Source organism: Rosa rugosa, chromosome 1 (genome assembly GCF_958449725.1).
Source record: "Rosa rugosa chromosome 1, drRosRugo1.1, whole genome shotgun sequence".
Lineage (NCBI taxonomy): Eukaryota > Viridiplantae > Streptophyta > Magnoliopsida > Rosales > Rosaceae > Rosa > Rosa rugosa.
Window position 1 is genome coordinate 63,142,880 of NC_084820.1, and position 17,631 is coordinate 63,160,510.

At 37.2% G+C, this 17,631-nt stretch overlaps 2 protein-coding genes across 4 annotated transcripts; one reads left to right on the top strand and one right to left on the bottom strand.

Moving 5' to 3' along the window:
* LOC133726027 (probable beta-1,3-galactosyltransferase 2) lies at positions 1-3,661 on the bottom strand. Of its 2 annotated transcripts, none has more exons than XM_062153473.1 (11): positions 3,204-3,661; positions 2,814-2,910; positions 2,635-2,699; positions 2,336-2,544; positions 2,174-2,237; positions 1,841-1,913; positions 1,581-1,701; positions 1,259-1,346; positions 1,044-1,169; positions 823-932; positions 1-464 (listed from the first exon to the last, which is right to left on the bottom strand). In XM_062153473.1, exons 1-11 carry the CDS (start codon positions 3,314-3,316, stop codon positions 316-318), a joined length of 1,215 nt encoding a protein of 404 aa, XP_062009457.1. In that variant the 5' UTR covers positions 3,317-3,661; the 3' UTR covers positions 1-315. The 2 variants fall into 2 exon arrangements, with proteins under 2 accessions (XP_062009457.1, XP_062009456.1); XM_062153472.1 differs by having other exon boundaries at positions 2,635-2,708.
* Positions 3,662-11,551: 7,890 nt separating this feature from the next.
* LOC133726028 (protein RRP6-like 3) lies at positions 11,552-16,798 on the top strand. 2 transcript variants are annotated; one of them, XM_062153475.1, is made up of 12 exons: positions 11,552-11,754; positions 11,823-12,064; positions 12,142-12,240; positions 12,346-12,429; positions 12,545-12,631; positions 12,776-12,896; positions 13,511-13,695; positions 14,181-14,219; positions 14,400-14,902; positions 14,987-15,485; positions 15,727-16,388; positions 16,493-16,798. In XM_062153475.1, the coding sequence occupies exons 1-12, from the start codon at positions 11,553-11,555 to the stop codon at positions 16,497-16,499; spliced, it is 2,730 nt and encodes a 909-aa protein (XP_062009459.1). In that variant the 5' UTR covers position 11,552; the 3' UTR covers positions 16,500-16,798. The 2 variants fall into 2 exon arrangements, with proteins under 2 accessions (XP_062009459.1, XP_062009458.1); XM_062153474.1 differs by having other exon boundaries at positions 16,522-16,798.
* Positions 16,799-17,631: the final 833 nt, after the last annotated feature.

Consider the following 17,631-nt stretch of genomic DNA (forward strand, 5'->3'; position numbering starts at 1 on the left):
TTAACAGTACCCACAAAGATTTGCATTTATTTAAGCACTTGATACCATAGAACTGTAACTTACAAGTTGGCTCTCCAAGCCTCAAAGAATTTGTATATATGGGGTCCTATTTTTGCTGCTTCAGTGACCAGAATCCCTAATAAAATGGAAGTGGTCCTATTTTTGCAAAGCTCTCTCTAATTTCTCTCTTGTGAAATTATAATTTTCTATACTAGGCACAGAAAGGGGGGGGGGGGAAAGTAAAAGACTAGCACACCTGCCTTTATACTGAAGCCCAAAATTCTTCCTGAGATTGGAAGAGCTTCAAGCTGCTTCTTAGAAAGAAGCACTCCATAAAGCGTTTTCGCCTTCCCCGCAGCGTCGATGGACTTCCTTAATCCTCTCAGCTGACCTACAAATTCCACTGCAACTCCAATCAAATGAAGCAACGCAGACGTTGCCTGCCTGGGCCTTCCACTCACAATCTGCAGCGAAAAATTGCATTGGAAGTTAAACAACTCTACTGTTAAGAAGTATATTTTCTTATAATTACACCCAAATTAACCAAATAGGGATGTGATAACTTCATTTCACTTCTGAACCACCACAGACTAAGAGCAGCGTACACTAAGGTCAAGGTCCAAGATTTGAAGCACAGATTTCTGATCGTTTTGTTGAATAAATTTTTGTTATGAAGAAAATTATAAAAGAACACACTCTGCTTGTGTGTGATTTGAAGCAGTATTCTCCAGCAGACATGTCGTGTTTATCTTAATCTTCCCAGACTACACAATTATCTATTCAAATCATTAGCAACATGATATTGATGATAAGTACACTTACCAGGTGGGGTGCCACAACATAGTCTCCTATCATCGATATGCTCCGCATCAAGTCCAATAAACCAAGCTCCCAAAGAGACATCCTCATTCGCATACTTGTGGAGGACATGCCTGACAAATGAAACCAAAGTGAACATCATAGGTGCCAGAGGATAAAAGCAAATAACTTCAAAGACACACATATACTTCAATTTTTCTCTGTATATAAAGCTTGAAGCTTACTGGTTTATTGATATATATGTAGCCAAATCTCTTGAGATTGCGTATAATTGTCCTGTAGCATGACGGAAATACTTGTTTCCAGGTTCACCAAATTTCCAATATTCAGGTTCATGGTATCTCACTCCCCTGTATGAGCAAATTGTCAGTCAAGAACTCGAAGTTAATTGCTTTCTAAAGAAACCAAGAACAAAAGAAATAAGGAAGCACTGGCTTACTTTTGTGCCAGAACAGGACCAGATTTCATGCATCCAATATACAGACGCGATTTCTTTCGGTGTCTAACTAATGTTTCTCCTAGTGTCGCTGCAATAATTGGACAAGAAATGGGTTTTATAAGGAAAAAGAAGATACCTAACATAGACATGAAGAATTATAAAGCTACAGTAATCCAAGTAATTTGGACCTTGTGTCCATATGTTTCTCAATCTAAGATGAGAACACCATGTAGCTAAGTTTTTAGTTTTTCTTTTATTCTGCTCAAAAGCATCATAGTAAAAATATGTATTACTGTTTACTGTAAGCAAATTTTGAAATTACCAATATTTACGTGGACATCATCGTCGACTTTGACATAAAAATCTGCATCCCACATAGCAACAGCAGTAGCAAAATATATTTTTGTCTTGGCAGACAATTCCAGATATCCTTCAACGTGGTCCTGCTCAAGCGACATAGACATGAAGTCACAAGGTATTATTTTCTGAGTAAAATGCTATGTTCTAGTAACTGAGTAAGTATGCATGTAGAACAAAGGGACAGTGTCCAGTGACAACAAAAGAAAAATTAAAAAAGGCTACCAGCCTCAGGAGATCTCCGTGCTTTCTGTCCTCGGCTTCAACTGCTCTGTCTAGAATGCCTCCTGATGTGGCACTGGTCAAGGAGAAGGAACAACTTGTAAGATTATATCATCCCAAAAAAAAAAAATGCAACTTGTAAGTCATCTTAAAACCTATGGAAGCTTGAAATTCTTTTTTACTTAGAAAAAGATGAACTGCTTTTACGCAAACAACTGAATCAGCTAAACCAGTAAATCTACAAGTCGGCAATGGTTTGAGTTCCAGAAGACCACAATATGTACTATTTATTGTCCTATCCACATTGGCTAGAATGAAAGAAAATTAAACACACACCTGTGACCAATGACAAAACGGATGATGATACCCTTCTCTTCCTCCAGTCTCTTCCTTTTCTCGCCTGTAATTCCATGGTTTTCATAAGCAAGAGTATTCAGACCAGAAATACAAATAAGCACCCAGAAATATGGAAGAAAAAAAAGAAGATCAATTATTAACCTTGAGGCATCCAAGTAGCACGAACTGAATCTCTTCTTTTCCGGCTGCTAAAAGCAGTATTGATTCCAACAACCATTAAATACCTTCTCTTCCCAGATGAGTCAGTCTTCGAGTCACCTGATGAAGGAGAGCCACTACGTATAGACTCTTGTGTTGCCCTTGCAGCGGCTAATTCCATCTCTAAATTTGAAATAGTCTTATCTAGTGTCCTGATTCAACAAACCAAAAATAGTTTCCAATTAGTAACCAGAGAAATCAAAATTAGGGAAATTTAGAGCTTGTGTGTGAGCATAACTTACTGTATAGCATTATGAGTCTTATAAACCTCTCCAAAAATGTCCTTAGTTTCTCGCTTTACTTCCTTCTGATGCAACTAAAAGACCAAATCAGATAAACACAAGAGAAATTTTTATGAGGAACATGAATTTATAATCCAAATAGTCGAGAATATTAAATCAAGCAAGGGATGAGACATTACAGCTTTTGGATTGCAACCCTCTGATACTAAGTTTAATTTCGCTTCTTCCAAAGCTGTTCTCCGTGTTAGACCTCTACTTTCCGGAACACTCCACATCCTGCAAGTAACCGATTTATAAGTTATCGAATAATTTCACCATAACATAACTCCTGTAATTCAGAAAACAAGTCACCATAAATGCAATTCCCACATCAAAGACTTCAAATTTCAGACTCACCCAACTAAGTAGAAGATAAAAGATCACAAATTTATCAAAAACCAATAACAACCATTTGATCATAGATCTCAGAATACAAAGTCTTCAATTCAGTCGCGCGAAATTGGCTCGAACCAATCCCCAAGAAACACACCTTTCAAAAACTACGAAGAAGATTGAAACATAAGCAATACCTATTGGTGAAGAGCATTCCAGCACAGAAGCAGCTTAAACAAAGCAAAAGGGTCCATTTCTGTGAAATTACACTTCTAGAAGAAGAAGGGTCTCCTCTGCTTTTCCAAGACATTTTCTTCTTCTTCTTCTTCTTCCTCCCCCCAAATTCTCTTCCAACTTTCTAATATCAACTGTTCCGCTAAATTCCCATATGAACAAAACAGTGACCAAACGGACAAAAATCAAATAGAGCCCAGAAGAAGAAGCAGGCTGGGAATATGGAAAGCGTGACCTCGTTTGGAAGTGAGAGCTTTAGGTACAAGATTTGAGGGGGGGGAGAGGAATCAGAACAGAGTGAGTGCTTCTCTGTTTTTTAACTTGTCGTTTGTATTGTTGTTCCTTTCTTTATCCCATTGCTTTGCTTTGAGCACTCTCTCTCTCTCTAGAAAGCTCTTCTTCGCAGGCAAGGGACGTTGAACAGAAGTGAGAGGAGGACTCACTAACCGCCCTGTGTGTACTTAAAAGCTAAATTTACCAAACCGTCCCTGTCAGAGTATCAGAGTTTCCTTACTGTTTGGGCTAATAACAGTTCTTGAACTGACTGTTTAGTGCCCTTAAAAGACTTTTTTCATCTTCAATTGTATACTTTGTATTTAACTTGTAATTCCCACAAATATGTTGCATGGGACCATGGAGACAGTGGGCATGTTATCATCACTGGTAGTCACATGGCAAAAACATGCATGGTGTTAGGATTTACATTTAATTTTGAAATTTGTAAAATGGTTTTTCTAAATTAATGGATGAGAGAGTGTTCTACATCTTCGTAATAACTAATGGATGGCATGCAGTTGGGTGTTTTTGAATAATATGCATTAGTAACAAATAGTTATTATCATGTTATTATGTTAAAGTTGCTTTAACACTAGATGTGACTTAACTCATGATAATAGAACTCAATTGGAAGATTTCAGATATTCTTTTCGAGTCTTGTTTTGGAAAAAGTTTACTTATAAATCATTTTAACACTAGATGTGATTAGACTGGTGAGCTGCAATATAATTATATCTTCATTTTCAGCGTGTTCTAGAATTTAATTTTTTTATCATATTCAATTTTAAATTTGTGTTATTGATTGACGAAGTATAGATATTGTCGATGCATTAATTTAGACTTCTCTCATGGAGAAACTAAACTTCATTTTCATATCATTCGTGTTTAAACTTAAAATTCTTTATATTTGACATGATATATTATCATAGTTTTAATTAATAAAACATAGAAATTACTCAACTACAACTCGACAAGTCTTGGACAAAAATAGCAATAGGGTTACCAAGAAGGTAGGGAGCCTTTAATATGTAGTTGACTGAACACAACAATTGAATTTAGACATAGTTAAGTGCATGAAGATGAAGAAAATTGACTTGCCATGTGGATCAACTTCTTCTTCTTTTATGTGAGTCTTGTGATATAGGGCGGTGACGTATAAATGTATATAATCATTATAATGTAGGTGTGGGTTTTCACTACATTGTGCTAATTGACTTCAACAATAAACGTAGGACCACTACGAGTGCCTAAAACAATTGTATCCCAACGTACGGCATATTTCATATAGGCATAGCTATTGCTTTTAATTAAACTCTCATCTAACCAAGTTGTGGTGCTCACGAAGCCTTCTGTGTTTGAACTTTAAACAGCTTATAATGCAATACTGTTAGAAGAGGAGGAGTTTGTTACACAAATGATTGGTGTTTAAGGACTTTTATGGTCTTTTTAACATTTCATAACACAAGTGGGAGCTCTAGGTCGTGAAAGTTGAAGCAAACCACGTGAGAAAAGGCAAAGAAGATCCATTTTGGTTTAAAATTCCGAAATGAAAGGAAGGTCCTTCTTATTCTTAATGAAGGAAGACAATCGAACTCGAGCTCAAGCTACACATAAGTGTAACAGTTACCAGGATAGCATTCAGTCATTCACATTTTAATTTCGAGAATGAAAGTGGGATGTGTTCTTAATGAGGATGAAAAAGTTGGTGAAAAATTTGATGCCGAATTGGGTTTGGACGGCAAGTATGGTAGTGATATGGGCAAAAGGAATTCGGAAGTTCATGTTCATGATTATATATAAACATTTTGGCTGTACTAACCCTCCTCACCATAGCTTAATTAAATAATATGCCTTTGAGAAATGATCAATATATAGTTTAGTTGTTAAATTCTTGTTTGATTCTCAAAATCCTTGTACTGTTTTGTACTTTTCTATACCATAATCAGATAAGACTTGCTGCTTGGAAGTTGGCCTTACAGACCATGCATGGTTTAGTTTAGCGTCAACTAAACCTGCATATAGTAATAACTAACAACTAACAATCCATACGTATAAATAGAACCATAACCGATAGGCCGTGCCAAGACAACTTTAACCTAACTCTTCGCCAAAATGAGATTAAATTAAGCATCATATTATTTTTCTCTTACTATTTACCAGAGAGTTAGTAAACAATGGGAAAGATTTAGATAAATTAATGGTCGGAGGGACAAAAAGAAATGGACTCGACTCGTTTATCTTGGTTCATGAATCATGATAGAGAGAGAACTAGTTAATTAGGAAATGAAAGTGATTTTTTAACTTGTAAATCAAAAACCACTGCAAGTGGCCTAGTGGTTATTGCCTAGTTGGGTGTGCTCCCCAACCTAGGTTCGAACCCCGAAGCTATCAAAGTGGTCAGACACTGTGCTGCAATGCACAGTTAGAGCATTTCACATGCGCCGAAGTGATTTATCTTGGGTCTAGGAAACATTTGGATTCCTATTGACAAAGTCAAGAAAAACTTGTAAATCAAATGAAAATAGAATAATAAAAAGACTATGAGAATCTTGAAGCTAATCATGTAGGGAGTGATGCGATAAGTAACCACAACAAAAACAGAAGCCAGAGCACCAAGTTAGGGTTTTCACTTTGCTTCTGGAAAAGGTCGCCACGTGCACGTGATCAGATCCAAGGCACTCGATTACGTGGCGCACCACCATAGGTGGGATCACTCCCCTGTCCATTAATCATGTGACAGCTCACGTGGAAACTGCAAAAGAGCTCTTCTCTGCATGGAGCGGGGCCCGCACCACGAGAAGTGAAGCGTCACGTGTCATTATTTGGTGCGCCACGTTAAATTTTTAGGGTTTCTCTTTCTCCTTCCTCAACATCCTCCCTGGTTTTCTGAATTCCCTCCTCTATCTAATATTTAGGGTTTGCAGATTTGATTTAAATGTGTTGGGATAAAGGTTCTCGGAAACATGCACATTGGAGTTAGCTAGCTAATTAAGCGGTTAGTTTAATAATTTACAAGGACTAATTTTTTTTTTTTTTTAACAGAAAGATGAGATTTGTGATTCAAACTTTGTTGGAAGTCACGATATTGGTCGGTTTGAACTGAATTAACTAATGATCGAGCTGAACCTCATCAGATCTTGGATGATGCATGAGTGATGAGCTTACGAATCCATGAGCTTACTATTGTATAAAACTTAATTAATTACTGTTGATAAGGGTAAACAGCCTGACAAAAATATATGTGTGTGTGTGTGTATATATATATATATATATATATATTCCAAGTTTTTTCTTTCCCCTTCTCCTGAAGGAAGAATGTCAGCTAGATTCGAAGTTCAGGAAATATTTATTTATTAGCGAGATTTATTTAGTTCAATGATTTTTTTTTTTTTGAAAAAAAATGACCGATTTACAAAAATGAATTCTCAAAAAAAATTTACGCAAAAAGTTAGCCAATGATATTACCATTGGTCATTCAAAAATTTAGTCCATGAAAATATAATGAAAATCACAAGAATTAAATAGCTAAAAAGTTTTCAGCTTTTTAATTTCACTAGAGAGTGCATGTTGAATTACATAATAGAATATATGGATCTTCCAGTTTGGAGGAGTCCTTTTTAGAACATCCCTCTATAGAACCATAACTGTTTTATATGATGTATGATGCGTACAACCTTTTAACAGAGCGGTAATATGATTATTTACCTCCCAAAAGGTCAGAAACTTACTTTTAAAAAAGATTGTGATTGATAAATTAACATCACAAATTTTGAGTATATTGTGAAGTTTTATAATAAACTGTCATCATTGTTCCTTTTCAGTCAGCTAAATTGTTGAAAAGTATTTGGCAAACGGATCGACATGAGTTTTTTTTTTTATTATTATTTTTTTTATTGAAATGGACATGAGGTTTTGTTTGTAGTGTATTTCTCATATATTTTCTCATATATGGTGTTGCTCAAAGTATTTATAGTGTTTCAAAGTATGAAGTTGCTCAAACTGAAATAGAAATTCCACAGTGAGTTTTCTGGTCCTTTTATGTTAGTCAAAAGAGGATGGGAAAATGAGTATTTAAATCCTGATTAGGCGAGGTGAACAGTTCTATCTTGCCGACAATAGAAATAGTTAGTTGTTTATCATCTGTTGTGAGGTATTTTGAAAATGAAGCTTTTTGTGATAAAAGCATATGAACTTTTTTTTGTTTACAAGTATATGAACTAGTTTTCATGTGTATGAATCTTGATAAAAACAAAGAAATTGTATTAATCTTGAAAAATAAAAAGGTGCGCTTGCATGTTGAGAGATTGGTTGGGAGCTCTTTGCTTGCAAAAGGAGTCCCTGTCGCTTTACAACACCACTTCATGGTTTCTAATCTGTGACTGTCTACTCTCTAAGCAACCCAAAGCTGCCATTGCACGAGACCATCCATTGTTTGGTGCAGAGAAGCCCATTTTTAAGCCACAACAAAACTCAGCAGGGGGGAAGACTTTGTGTAGAAGCCAAGGGGTAATTCTGTACTATACAGGAAGAAACACTTTGAGGCTTTTGAGCCATTTGCCAATTTGCAGGGTGCGAATATTTTATTTTATATGTGTCATGACCCTTTTTTAGTACAATTGAAGGTACTTTATGCAAGGGGGTTATTCTTGAATTCAAGATATCATATATAAGAGTATGATTGCCATTGTCTACGGCTTTAACCAGATCTTATAGATTTTTCAGGTCAAGAAATGAGGAAAGTCAGACCCTAAATGAGCTAAAAGACATAACAAGAAGTACATCTTTAAAGTGCTGGCTAATTGCTAGTTTTTAGGTTATTTCAAACAAATGGGACTTTTAATTAGACCATGACATTTTAGCCATAAGAAGCAAATCCTTCTGGAGCTAATAATTTCTCGTGAACTACATTGTTTATCTATATATAATTTGTTTCAAAATGTTTGGATAAAAAATTAAAGAAAATACCATTAGTTATGATAAATCCATTTAAAATTTTGGACCGATTTGGATCTAATAAGTACGTATAGTTCTTGTGTTACTGAGTTCTTTTTCCTAACGAGTTAATTTTAGAGATTGTTTATCATGGTATAAGATCTGATGTAATTCATTATTCATTAGCTTCTGTTTTATGCAAGTTGGCTATACGTCAAATTTTTTTTTTTTTTTTTTTAAACTCACTTGAGTGAGAGTGTTAGTTTGTTATTTTTACCACTGAAACGAAGTAAGAAACGCAGGGATAAAGGAGAAAGGAAGAGCTCTCTAACATGTTAATTTGTTGAATGATTAGTTTGCTCGTAGCTTAGGAAAAGTAGTGACATTAATGTGAATATATAGAAGAAGATTTTATGGGTGAGTTTGTTGGACTTCCACCTTTTTTAATAGTTACTTTTCAGCAAAGAATAAAATGGATCAACCTTTAGCAGTTGTGCTTTCAGCATATATATTATTCCCAACGTTGGTGAAGCAGACTTATCAGCTCATTTTTCATATTCTCCATTCCCTCTCACCTTTCCTCAATTATTTTCAATACGAGCTCTCTCCCTCTTACTCTCTCCATTCTCCATCACGCAGGCCCATGAAAGATGAGAATGTCCCACAGTCATATTACTGTACCTCCTTTAATGGGAGCATTAATACCCCATCGTCTCTTCCCCCCACTGCTCTCTGTCTGTTGCAGCCTTCAGGCCCATAGATCAAACATGTGGTCTTTAATTTCTGGCATTCTTTCTCTGCATTATAAATTTATAATCAAATGCATATATGATTAGCTATATATATTCCATTCCCAGCCTCCCTCGTTTAGTTTACCTTTTGGTTTTGGTATCTTCAAGAATTCTCAGTTTCAAATTTTAAAGCAAGTGCAGCCCTCAGGTGGCCAGTAAGAAAAGAATCTGAAAAGGCAGAGTGGGCGGTGTGGGACTGGGAAGATGTCAGATAGCTAGACTTATAGCTTTACCTATATATGCCATGCTATTTAGTAGTATAGTGTCACTTTCCAAGCCATATCTATCAATTATTCATTCATGAACCTACTCCCAAGTCTTGGCCCAAATGATCATGAAAGTTCGTTTTTTCAATTCATCGATCTCAGTAGTTCTAAACATAAATTAACTAATTACTAGGCACCTTTTAGACTAGTACTGAAGAACCCCTTAAATCTCACTTCAGTAGAAGAAATAAGAGCCTAGCTTGATCCGGTGAGCATTTGCTCTATTTATAGGTAGTCCTACCATCAGTACCATGTATTAGTCCACGTGCTGTTACTATGGTAGACGTACAGTAACAAATAATTTCACTACTGAAAGAAAGCCTGGGAAATAATTAAACCAGAGAAGGTCATAGAGAACAATACAAGGAGATAGCAAAGCAGCTACCAAGAAGAGCAAGAAAATGTAATTAACAGCAAAAAAAAACAAAGTCATTTCGCAAATAATCCAGCATAGATTCCTCGTAAGAACTACTCATTCATATGCAACAGCACATAAATAGAAGAAAATTTAGTCAGTGTCCGAATGAAAAGGCCGGAGAAATAGATTATGCACTTTTAACCCTAGGAACTGGTGTTGGCCACCACGGAAGCGTAAATGGATGGATATGTGCCCCAATCATGGTATATTGACGACCAGGGTGAACATCGTCAAATGCTTCGGTAAGAACGTTGCACCTGCAAAGGGCTCTTTTTTGTAGCACATAAATGGTATCCTCATTCGATGAGTCCAAACATAGTAGCACATGGTCAAGGTAGGACAGATTCACATCATCAATATTAATCAACAACGAAACTCGGTGAACAAAGCACCATTTGCCCAAATCATCATCTCCTGATCTCAACTGCCAGGTATGAATGTGGCCGCTATCGCTATCAAACGACGTCGCCCGCATACGCCCTCGGCACACACCTAGGCCCATAAGTCGGCTTATCGAATTGAATTTCTATGAAACGACAGTACTTAACAACAACATCATAGCTACTAGTATTACTGTCAACTGCCAAAGCATCCAACTCCACAATGTGACCATTAAGCAACCAGTACAACTTTCCATGGTAGGCAACGCCTGCATGGTTAGTGGAAGAACGGTAAACCCTAGCTGTCCGCGGGGAGGGTACATCAAATTCTCTCCATTCACCGGCTTCGGAGAAATAGATATTCATGTTTAACGAATTATCTATAAGTTTACGAATTCGCACGACCCTGCACTTATAATCAACGTACATTAAGAACGATTTTACTGTTACTACTAGTAGCACCATTTTCTTCCTGGTAATTATAGTAGGGTTCACATATGATTCCCTCTGTGAACACATAATTGTTACATGGTAGACGAGGAAGAGCAACCCGCTGCATGATGTATGGATTCCAGATGGTCCAGTTAAATTTATGCTCATCCTTCTCATCTGGCCAATAACACAAAATTAAGTCATTATATAAGTCGCCAATACCCTACATTTTTCATGCCTGTCTTCTAGGATTCCAATAGAGGGGACAAAACTCACTCCACACCTGCATCTCCAATAGTTCAGCGGACTATAATAATGACAACTCTTATAATGGCTCTGGAAAATCATTCTACTTATGATGGCATGGGCGTTTTCTTATCACCTTGTAGACATAAAAAACGAACCATAAAAGAAGGATCCGATATAAGTTTGGACCAACCTTTGGACACGCATTTGCATTGAAAAGCCGAGCGGAGAGGAAGTCGACATAGGATTTCAAACACCAACTCAGGAGGAAGATCATCAATCTTCAACAACCCCAAGCTCAACCTCATCATCATCACGGCACCTGATTCGACATGCGACGGTAATTGGGTAGCTGTGATCATTCGGCCCGGCCCAATATGAAAAAAGGCCGAAAGAGAGAGAGAGAGAGAGAGAGAGAGATGTCGTATTTGTACTAAAAATTGCCGCGCAAACAAACGGCGTGTCGTGTGGTCAATGAGGCCACGTAAGCCCCACAGTAAACGGTCAGCTCCACCGTGTCGTATAAAAGCGTAAAACTTTGACGCGGCTAGAGAAAACCAGAAACCGAAAAATGGTGAAGATGATAGTAGCGGCGGCCCTCGCTTCTCTCTGCGTCTTCTTCCTCTACCGGAGGAGACGCCGAAACTGCCCCCAAACTCACTGTTATTTACGAGACGACCCGAACAAGCCGCAGCACGGATTCAAGCGAGTCTTGGCCGACAATTCCTACTCTCCGTTCAAGCATTTCAACCCCGCCGACGTCGGCGGAGCAGGTACACTCATATAGATATGATTTTTTATTTGATTTCGATGGAGAATGTGATGGTGAATTTGGTGATAGATAAGAATTGGAATTCGCATCCTTATGAGGCGGAGATCACGGCGGTGATGGAAAGTCCGCCGATTGAGCTGAAATGTGTGACGGAGCATTTGGATTCGGAAATGAGGGAGGAGTATGTTTGGGTTGAGAACGAGACTCAGTTGAAGGAAATGGTTGAGGTTTTGAGTAGAGAGAAGATCTTTGGGGTTGATACTGAGCAGCATAGCTTAAGGTCATTTTTGGGATTTACTGCTTTGATACAGGTAAAATTGACTGGTAATTAGTGGAATGAGTGTGAGTGTGTTTGTGTACATTTCTGATTTTGATGGTGTTTGGTTAGATTTCGACTGAGAAGGAAGATTATTTGGTGGACACTATTGCTTTACATGACAGTATGAGCCTTTTGCAGCCGGTTTTCGCCGATGCTAGTGTCTGCAAGGTAGTTATTTAGTTTAGGGAATATAAATTGTTACTATGAATGATGGCATTGTGATTGTAGCGGTGTTGTTGTTCGGAGTTTAATGTTGGTGTATTATGTATGTAGGTGTTTCATGGGGCAGATAGTGATGTTCTCTGGCTGCAAAGGGACTTTCATATTTATGTTGTCAATATGTTTGATACTGCAAAGGTGAGCTCTTTATATCCGATTGTATTGGACCAAGTTGGGAGACAGAGGAAGAGAAGGTGGTTTGGCAGCTGAAGATCTCTTTCGTTAATTTTTTTTGTATTTATTTTATTTGCAGGCTTGTGAAGTGTTGTCAAAACCGCAGAAATCACTGGCTTATTTACTTGAATCTTACTGTGGAGTCGTCACTAACAAATTGTTTCAGGTTAGACCTTGAAGCTGTCTTACTGTTGGGATTTTTGCTCCTGTTTTTTGTAATGGTCATCTTTGAGAGATGTTATAAGCATGATCTGGGGTGAAGTTATAATTAATGATTTTGCTTCTTATCCATCGTGAAATTGGTTTGTAGCGTGAAGACTGGAGACAACGCCCTTTGTCAATGGAAATGGTGCAATATGCTCGGACAGATGCACACTATCTACTTTACATTGCAGGCCGTTTACTAGCTGAGCTGGATGTGCTGGATAATGGTATACTTCTTTTCTTGTTTCATTGCTTCTTTTCAGACATTTGATGTTTCACTTGTTGTGCTGGATTGATTAAATAGAAAGGACAGAATTTCAACATATTAATCATGAACATATTATAAAGCAGAGATACCAGAACCAGTAAAAGTCAGTCTCCAGTAAGCAACATTCTATGCTCAAGATTGCACTCCTGTGATTTTTTTTTTTTCTCTGGAGAGTTCATGACCTTAATATGACCTTTTGGATTTATGTGACTGGTGACTTGTTCAGATTTAACATTGGTGATGAAGTTTTAGCTTTATGTAGAATCGATAAACGGCAATATCAACTTTGTTCGGGTGTGTTCACGCCCTTTTATCACAATAGTTAATGATCTTCATAAGAAACATTGTAGCATCGGTGTGACACATGAATCACAGGATCATATTCACCATCTGTGATGATAAGTTTTATTTAATCTTTTATCTGGGATGAGTGAGCTAAGCTGAAATGTAGTGCATATGTTATCCGGTTTTATTTGTACCTTAGCCATGCTTTCCAGTTGATAACCTGTATAAATTGTTTCCACTTTTCTCAGTGTCATAGCATCAAATATTCTAAATATCTTAATGTATCAGAAAACTCTTGTCCCAATGACAAATTCCGTTTTGTTCTCGAGGCTAGTCGGCGTTCAAACATGATATGTTTGCAACTGTATACGAAAGACATAGAAGCTTCGCCTGGAGAGTCTGCTGCTTCATCAATATTTGGCCGTCATTTAAATGGCCAAGGAGGCATTTCATCAGCATCATATGAAATCCAGGTTTGCTTCTTTTGATGTTCTTTACGCCTAAGTTCAAAGGGTGATGACATCCAGAAAAGTATATTAATACAAAGGTCATCCACCACTTTTTATATTCATTGTTCAGTGGCCCAGGGGATTTAGGGAACTCTAAGTTCAATAATATTAGGCTGGCATAGTAGTTTTGTTAAGACAATCCAAGACAGCTTTGAGGAATTTAGTCCTCTTGCATGTTTTCAGGTGCATTTTGGTTGATACAAAGAGTAGGGCTTTTGAGGGAAAATCATTTAGTCTTGGTATTGAGATGGCAGCTCTTGATGTAGCTCTATGACTGGTCTACCATGATGCTACCAGCCTCTTTAATTTATTAAATTTAATTTATCATTGGTATATCTTCTGGACTCAAGTCACTTGTATGGTAGGGTTGCACCCCCTTAGCACATTTATGATAAACTCTTATCACTTATTAACTAGATTCTTATGCAAAATTTATGCTTTGGTTTCAGAATTCTGTGAGACGACTTTGTGCATGGAGAGATTTGATGGTTAGTATTACTTTTTCTTGAAGTTTGACTACCACGAATGACGCTGAATAGTTATATATAGATATTCAAACTCTGTTGGTCACTTATAGAAATGAAAATGATGAACGTATACAAATGGTCTTTTTGAAAATCTCTTTTGTTGTACACATAATAATCATGTGGCCCTTACTTCCTTTCCAGGCTCGTGTACATGATGAGAGCTTGAGATATGTAATATCAGATCAGGCTATTGTTGCCCTTGCAGAAAAAGCTCCAACTAACCCTGCAGACATGTTAACCACCTTTGCAGAAGCTGATGATAATGTGGATTCGAGTTTCAATTCTGGCCTCTCATCTCCCTCTCCTGTGGTCTGCAGTCATTTGAATGATTTTCATTATCTGCTCCAGAACAAAGCAGGCAATCCTGATGATCTCTTACCCATGATTCTTCAGAACTGCCTGGGTCAAAAAGGGAGTTGCCCACTGTCTGTCTTCAACTATGCTTTACTGGTTAATTATAATATGAAAGTACCACAGGTTTCTAAACAAAATGGGGTCAGAAATCCAAAGCAAGTCGGTCGAATGGCTTCGCGAAAGCTGTTTGTTCAAAAATTTTCCTGCAAATCCCCAGTTTATCATAATTGCAGGATCTATGCAAATGATGGGCGTTTGCTGTGTTACTGTGACCGCAGAAAGCTTGAATGGTTAGCAATCATATATTCTCATATCTCTTTACAGCTTTTACCACAAAATGTGTATTTGACATGGTCAATGCTGTGTTCTTATAGGTATCTTCGTCGGAATTTGGCTAAACTTGTTGAGGACAATCCACCTGGAATTATGCTTCTTTTTGAGCCCAAAGGCCGTCCAGAAGATGAAGGCAATGATTTCTACATTCAAAGTAAGAAAAATATGTGTGTTGGCTGCGGTGAAAGAAATCATTATTTACGGTACCGAATTATTCCCTCATGCTACAGAATGCACTTCCCTGAACATTTGAAAAGCCACCGTTCTCATGATATTGTCCTACTATGCGTGGACTGTCACGAAATTGCTCATGCCGCTGCAGAGAAGTATAAAAGAAAGATTGCTGCAGAATTTGGGATTCCACTTTTTGTTCGTAAAGTGGTTGATTCGCAACAAGCTCAATCTTTATCTGGGGCATCTGTGCCTGCAACAACTGTTGAGGAAGCAGGTGTATCTCCTTTACAGTTGCGAACTGCTGCTATGGCTCTTTTGCGCCATGGATCAACAATGCCATCCAAGCGCCGTGAGGAACTGACAGAGGTACACAGACACACACATATATATAGATCTTCATTTTTGCAAAATTATCACCAACGTAGATCAGGTTTCTGTAGTTTAATAAAGCAAACTTGAAGCCAAATATTACAACTCTTGCATTGATCTCATCATTCATATTACCATGATTATGATGAGGTCTCTGTACTGTTCCTGTTATTAAAATTATCTTCTTTTGTTTATTTTAGGGGGTTAGTATGTATGAATTCAAATTTCCACTTTACAGATTGTTATGACATTTTATGGAGGGAGGCAAATCTCTGAGGAAGATTTAGAAAAGGCTTTGCTTGTTGGGATGACTCCTCATGAGAAAAGACGACTTCAGAAGAAGAAAGGGTTTTCTTTTCAACATTCTAGAGGGAGTATTTCTTCAGATGCAGAGGAGATAATTACTGTTAACATGTCCACATCTGCCACTCCAGATGCTTCAGAAGTTGATACTGTACATGAATCTTGCACCAATGAAGCCAAAGCATCTATGATAGACCAAGATGAAGATGTTTTCACAGTGAAGGATGCTGATTTAGGCAACTCCACTTTAGATTTGAGGATTGATGAAAAAGCATCTCCAAGGAATGAGAAGAACATGAGTTCAGAGATAACCAGAGTGTCCGATACTACACTTGTTTCTGTTGTCAATGGTGATGCTATTTATGACGGTAGAAGTACACCAAATGGATCAGTACACTTCCGTTCTACTTCCAAACGTAATCATAAATCAAAACACTCCCTCTTAGGACATGGTCCACATGGAAGGCAAGTTGTGGATCATCTGCTAAAGGAATCCGGAGAAGATGGTATTAGTCAGTTCTGTCAAAGGTGGAGACAAGTATTTGTTGAAACTGTTCATCCCCGTTTTTTACCTGCCGGCTGGGATATTACACACAGGTACATACTTAAACCTAAGATGATAGCAATGAATAAGTGATGATTCTCAAGTGTTTTATTCATGATTCTGTTTAGCTTCTGAAGTTTTGTTTATCTGTGCCAAGGGTTTGATTATGGGCACTGTTTTTTCCAGTGGTAGGAGGGATTTTGGAGAATTTAGCGTCTACAATCCTACCAAGAAAGCTTCTGCTGTTACTTCAAGTTTTTGAATCAATGGTGCAGTTGCAGACGGCATTGCATGCTGTTCATGCTAATCGTATTCAATAGAAATTCATTGCTCTTCCTTGTCTCTTAGTGATTTATTGTAACTTTTCTTTTCTATTAGACAAACAGAAATAGAGTAATTTTATTCATACATTCCTACTTGCTTAATACACAGCCCTCTTTTTGTAAATTTTTAAATTTATATTTTTCCCCCGTTTTCTAACAAACAAGAAAACTCTCACTTTCCACCTCTTCCTGCTATAATCTAGGCAGTTGCCTAGACTCAAATTTTCGAACTTTTTATGAAGCATCAAGATTTGGAGGATATTTGGTCTGTAATAATGGCCGCAAAAGAGCAAAATAAAGGAAGAATACAACACTCAGGAAGAAGATGAACAGAGTCCTCTTTTCTTTTTGAAAAAGCTTACACCAATACCACACTGTCGAGAGGTATGCTTATTTTAAAAAAATGACGTGCCAACAACATCGTTTAGCTTATAACATAACATTCTAATTATCTCTGTCTTTCACATTCTTTGTGGTTCACTGGCCAGTGGGGTGCAAACCTTTGTGAATTACTTCCTAATATTAACTCAAACTATCTTAAAGCCATTCAAATTACTATGAATTTCACATTAGTGAATTCCATCAATTTTCAGGCTTGAACATTTTTGGGGTTTGACAATCAAATTCATGATTTGGTAAGACTATATTCACTTCTTAAATATTTTTGTCATCTTTTTTTCCTATCATTTAGGCATTGAATTAATAATGCTTAAATTTGATAAGAATTTAGTTGTCTACTTCATAACGATCCATCAATTAGTTTCTTTTTCTAAACCCTTACTGAATATGGCTTTCCAAAAAGGGAATATACTAGGAATATTTATTCATGGTTTCCCACCGTAAGCTATATTTCATACGCCATTTCCTAAATCCAGCTTGTTTTTGGCCACTAAACAACTATTAGATTTCTAAATCTTTTGCACAAAAAGCTATATATATAAAAAAAAAAGACTCATATGAATTGAGTTATATA